The 5,182-nt window shown below is 40.8% G+C and overlaps 2 protein-coding genes across 5 annotated transcripts in view; both read right to left on the reverse strand.

Annotated features, from left to right (window-relative positions):
- LOC147817707 (uncharacterized) overlaps positions 1–753 on the reverse strand; it is a 2,452-nt gene extending 1,699 nt beyond the window's left edge. For 2 of the 4 annotated variants that reach the window (XM_087169766.1, XM_087169763.1), the window contains exons 1-2: positions 608–731; positions 149–217 (exon numbers count right to left, since the gene is read on the reverse strand). The gene's annotated coding sequence lies outside the window, so the exon portion shown is untranslated. Of the gene's footprint in view, positions 1–148; positions 218–607 lie in introns of all 4 variants that reach the window. The other 2 variants (XM_087169764.1, XM_087169765.1) reach the window with 2 other exon arrangements.
- A 2,949-nt stretch (positions 754–3,702) lies between these two features.
- Positions 3,703–5,182, reverse strand: part of LOC111673176 (uncharacterized) — a 3,300-nt gene continuing 1,820 nt past the window's right edge. Inside the window, exons 4-5 of the mRNA XM_023430856.2 lie at positions 4,682–4,849; positions 3,703–4,595 (exon numbers count right to left, since the gene is read on the reverse strand). Coding sequence (XP_023286624.1) covers positions 4,447–4,595; positions 4,682–4,849 — 317 coding nt within the window. The 3' untranslated portion in view covers positions 3,703–4,446. The remainder of the gene's footprint in view (positions 4,596–4,681; positions 4,850–5,182) is intronic.

Genomic DNA, 5,182 nt, shown 5'->3' on the forward strand with positions numbered 1-5,182 from the left:
CGCCCCCCACAGTCTGTCAGCAGAACTGCAGCTCAGAGGAAAACAGCTGTTTTCTGTTTTCATAAATAACAAAGGTTTGTGTGACATTATCTCTGCTTTAGAGCTGTAAAACGTTTATTTTCATTATTTACATGAACTTTTACTTTACCTGTGACGTCGACTCTCTCTTTACATCAGACTCGGTGCAGCAGCTCTGTCCTGTCTGAAATCTGTGTTTCTAAGGACGACAGTTACAGCTCATTAAAGTCTAACAGGAGCTTTTTAAACGTAAAACAATGAATGTGTCTGATTCTCTCTGTTCAAACTCGATCAAATAAAGATCAATACAAATTTTAATTATTTAAATCATGAAGAATCATGAAGCCACACAAAATCATTTGGTTCAACATTTAGCTTCATTCACTAAAACACAGAGAGTCTGAAGATTTCCCTCCTGGAAAATCAAAGAAACAAGTTTCCTCACAGACGTTCATATAAACCTTCACAGAATCAACCAAGTTGTAATTATTGATCTCCACAGAGAGAAACAAACAACTATTAACACACTGTATCTCAGAAAGTGTAAAACCTTTACACCAGGATCAATGTAACAACGATCAAAACTTACTGCTCTGGAGGAAAATGTCAGTCCCGTCTTCTCTCACGGTGAGAGGAGAATGTGTTTAATGGAACTTTTACACTTCTGTAGGAAATGAACAGGTGAGCACCTGATCCACATACCTGGGTATAAATAGTGTATGAATCACCGCTCTGAAGTACAGATCTGATCCTCCCGTAGTTCTTTAAGACTTGGCCTGCAGACCTCACAAACTGGTTTGACAAAGTGAAGTTAAAATTTTACCACAACAACCACCTTCCCTCAGGTCACATTCTGTCAGAGCTGATGGGATAGTTAAAGATAAAAGGCAGATACTTATTTTAATGACTGCATCTTCATATTGTCATCATGTTATACCATCATCTCTTACACAGAACATCGTTTAAATAACAGAAATAAAACATGAAATATATCTGACATAATTTCCTCTGATTCTACATCAGTGTTGTCTGAACTGTTCACTTCATCAGCTTGTTGCTGCTTCACAGATAAATTAGACTGAAGCTCCACAGTTTACAAACCTGTCCTCATCCCACATCATCAGCTGCTGTAAATCACAGAAGAGACGAGGCAGAAGTGACACAACACAAAGAAACATGAAGGAACTCAAACTGACTCAGGATCAGTCAGAGGTCAGTCCACAAACACACACACACACACTCAGTGGTCGACACTACTGCAAATGTAAGAGTCATACTGTCTCTTAACAAGTTCTGCATCAGTTGAGAAATGAGCCACTGGAACAAAACATAGGTAACCCCAGAGAGAAGCTACATGATGTGGGATATATGGATGATCTGAAACCCAACATCCAGGCTGACAGAGAAACAGCTCCTAGACCAGTGTTCCCACATCCACAACATGCTACGGCAAGAGGAGCCAGGACGACAGGTCAGAGAGGAGATGTCATCAACCTCATCATCCTGCAGTTCATCCAGTGTGAGCTGCATAATGAGGAACTGTCACTGACCAAAGGAACATGTGAGATGCTTGAGAACGTCTTGACTTTATGACTTTATAACGTTCCTTTTTAGAATTACCATCCTCACTATCTCACTTCCCCTTCAATAACTGTTTGATGACTCAGGTCTTGAACCAGAGCTCTGACTCTTTCTGACAGTAAAGAGGGTCTGACCCAGTGTTGGTCCCCTCTCTCTGTTTCCATGGAGACAGTGAGAGAGGTGAAAGGTCAGAGGTCAGACTGGGTGTGCAGGGAAAAGCAGCAGCTTTACTGTCTCATCAGGAGATTTAGTGAAACAAGGACTTGAGGAACAGCAGAGTTTGACCAGTAGAGCTGCTGCTGCTGCTGCTGTCAGTCCCAGTCCAGCGTAGAGGCCGATCCTTCCCCGACTCTCTGGTTCTGGTCTCTCAGTTGGTCTCTGAGTTTCAGGCTGATCAACAGCTGCTGAAGAGAACAGAACTGCAGCTGACATCATCTCTGCTTTAGAGCTGTAAAAGGTTTATCATCATTTATATTAACTCTTACTCTCCCTGGGACCTCGACTCTGGACGAGGGAGCCAGGACGACAGGTCAGAGAAGAGATATCATCATCCTCTCAACATCAGTCAGTCTGTCTAGTGAGAATGTCAAATCGGTACAGTTATTCTATCAAGTCAAGCTGCATAACAAGGAACATGTGAGTCAGCAAGTTAAATCAGAGAATGAAATACAGATCCTGCAGAGTCTCAGATACAGAAGTGAAAGTTAACTAATAACCTGAAGCTGTGGTCTGTGGTCCTCAGTTTGTCTCATGTTTATGTTGGGGAAGTGAGTCACACCATTAGTACTGAACAAAACAGACTGGGGGTGGACAGACTGACTGATGTTGAGACTGATGTCGTCCTGGCTCCCCTGGGATCCTGCTCTTTACAAACAGCTGATCAAAGGACAGGACACCAAGCCTCCATGATGACGTCAGAGACAATGTGAATATTAATTATTTAAATCATGAAGAATCATGAAGCCACACAAAATCATTTGGTTCAACATTTAGCTTCATTCACTAAAACACAAAGAGACTAAAGACTTCACTCCTGGAAAATCAAAGAGTGTTTTACTTGAAATCTGCTCTATGTTTATTGGTTCACTCAGAAAACAGTGAGCCAATCAGAAGAGAGGCTCACCGACCTGTTGTTACTAGAGCTACAGAGAGAAGCCTGAGAGAGGAGATGTAAAACTACACTGAGATGGTTTTTATATCTTCTCATGGATCAACACTTCAAATAAAACACAGAAGAAGAAAATATGGAGCTTTAACTGATTCACTGTTTGTACTTTTTCACACTGAGGTCTTTAAATGTTTGATACATTTAGACTGCATCTGAAGTCACTTCACACCTGTGCTGTCTAAATCCCTGGCTCTCAGAGTGGGGTCCGGGGACTCTGTCAGTGCGTTCGTTTATTTGCAATATGAGTTCTCCACTCGAAGTCATCCGTTGAAATCAATATTTATTTGCTATCAGAGAATCAAAATCAGCATGTACATGGATCTCCTCCGATCTGAAAACCACAGTCTGCAAGCAGTTAGCTGTGGCCAACGTCCCAGAGAAGAGTGTCAGTCTTAGCAGTTACACAGAGTTTTCTATGTATTTTTGTATTTGATTGGTGAAAAAGCCGTGGTTTAGACTCAGCTCTATTCGTTGGTGCACAGGCTGGTCCAAGCCTCTTGGCACAGCGCCTCCTTCTTCTGAGCTGACTGCACCTGGAGAAAAACCTACTCTCCCTTTTCATGTAACCGCCTCTTCACCATGTTAGGAGTTGTTGTTTACTTAAAGCATTTGAGGCGTCACCTGTCATCCAGCTCTTCTGGTGTCTCCCTATGTGTGCGTGACTGCCTTGAGTTTCACCCTAGTGCCCCCTAACGCATAGCAACTGTTATGGCTGCTCTTGTATTCCAACAAAGTCAAAAATGATTCAAAAAGTTCAAAATAAAAGAACAGTCTGTGAGGAGGATGGCTACGACTCACTAAAACAAAATAAGCACGCACGGAGATGGCTTCAACTAAAAACTTGGTTTTTACTCCTATAAACAAAAAACGATCTCCGGTTGACTTTCGGTATATAAACAAATGAATAAATAAAAAGGAAAAGAAACTTAGGTTGATTTAGAGTTTAGAGTCTTTATTGTTATTGTTAACGTATTTAGCGGTCAAAAAACTGTATCATTTCCTCCCATGCCTCACTCAATCCATCAGGCAAAAAAAACACAAAGAAGCCAGCTGTGGTCCCCCTGTAATCACGGGCGACAAGGAGGAGGAGGATCCTAATCAACAATCCATTACAATAATAATAAATATTAATTCTTTCTTAATTCCTTTTCTTATTTTACCCATAGAAATTAATTTTCAACTTAATTTACAAATAATCCAAAAACAATTATTATGTTAAACAAATATTTAAATTAAGTCAATAGGCTCCAACAGCAACAGTAATCATCATAATATAAAAACAACACTCTCTTAGCAATGTAACAAAACTTTTAACATTTCAGACAACTCCCAGGAGTCCTGGAGTCACAATCAAATTACTAAACTGCACGAATTTTTCATCCCACAGATTGATTAACAAGAGAACCTAATTATACACTTCAAACTTCAGTTCAGTTCAGCTCAGTGGTCGACACTACTGACTTTAACACAGGAGATCAGTGGTTCTAGTCCTGGTCAGGCATCCAGTGTGGACCCTTGTGGATATACAAAACCCAACATCCAGGCTAAGATTCACTTCCACAAACAGGAAGTGATTGGTGAGGTTCAATGAACATGCTACGGCAAGTGGGGGCCAGTACGACAGGTCAGAGAAGGGGTAGTACAAAATGCAAAAATAACTATAATACATACATAAGAATTCAACCAGAAGTTGAACACAAGGAAAGGCCTGAAGCTGTATCTGACTGGTTGTTGATGCTTTCTGTATCTGACTGGTTGTTGAATGGAAGTAGAATGATGCCTGACTCGTTGTCGTTGTTTGCTGGTCTGCTGTTGATTGGTCCACTACCTGTATGATTGATGTTGAAGTAAGCAAGCAAGTATTTGCATAAAAATGTTCAATATAAAAAAATAAAGTATAATTCGCAAACATACCTCCTCCTTGTGTGTTCCCACGACAGTGTTTGTACATCACGTTTATATGTTGTGTGGTCCCACGGCAACGTTTATATATCACAGCAGCTCCACCAGCAGCTGTTACAGCTGCAGCAGCGACTCCAACAATGATCCAAACATACAATGTTCCCCGCTGTGGATTTGTACCTGGAGGATGAAGATAGTAAATCAGATGAAGATAGCAGATCAGCGTTTGCATATGACAGCAGGTGCATCAACGAGCATCAACGAGTCAGTCAGGCAACAAAACACAACATGGGATGAAACTGATTATTCATATGTGTTTTAATTGAACTGGAATATCCAGTAAATTAAACACAGTGTTGAAAACCTTTTAAAAGAACTGGATTCCCTCCTTTTAGTGTGACATGCCAGATACATATCAGAGAAGCCTAAACTGAGCTTTGCTTATTTGATCCCCAGGGGGCTCCATACACATCTATAGCAGAGTATAGTCATAGACTGTTTTTTTATCTTAAT

This window comes from Seriola lalandi, unplaced genomic scaffold (assembly GCF_002814215.2).
Source record: "Seriola lalandi dorsalis isolate HSWRI2012SDOR001 ecotype SW California unplaced genomic scaffold, Sedor1 jcf7180002054913, whole genome shotgun sequence".
NCBI lineage: Eukaryota > Metazoa > Chordata > Actinopteri > Carangiformes > Carangidae > Seriola > Seriola lalandi.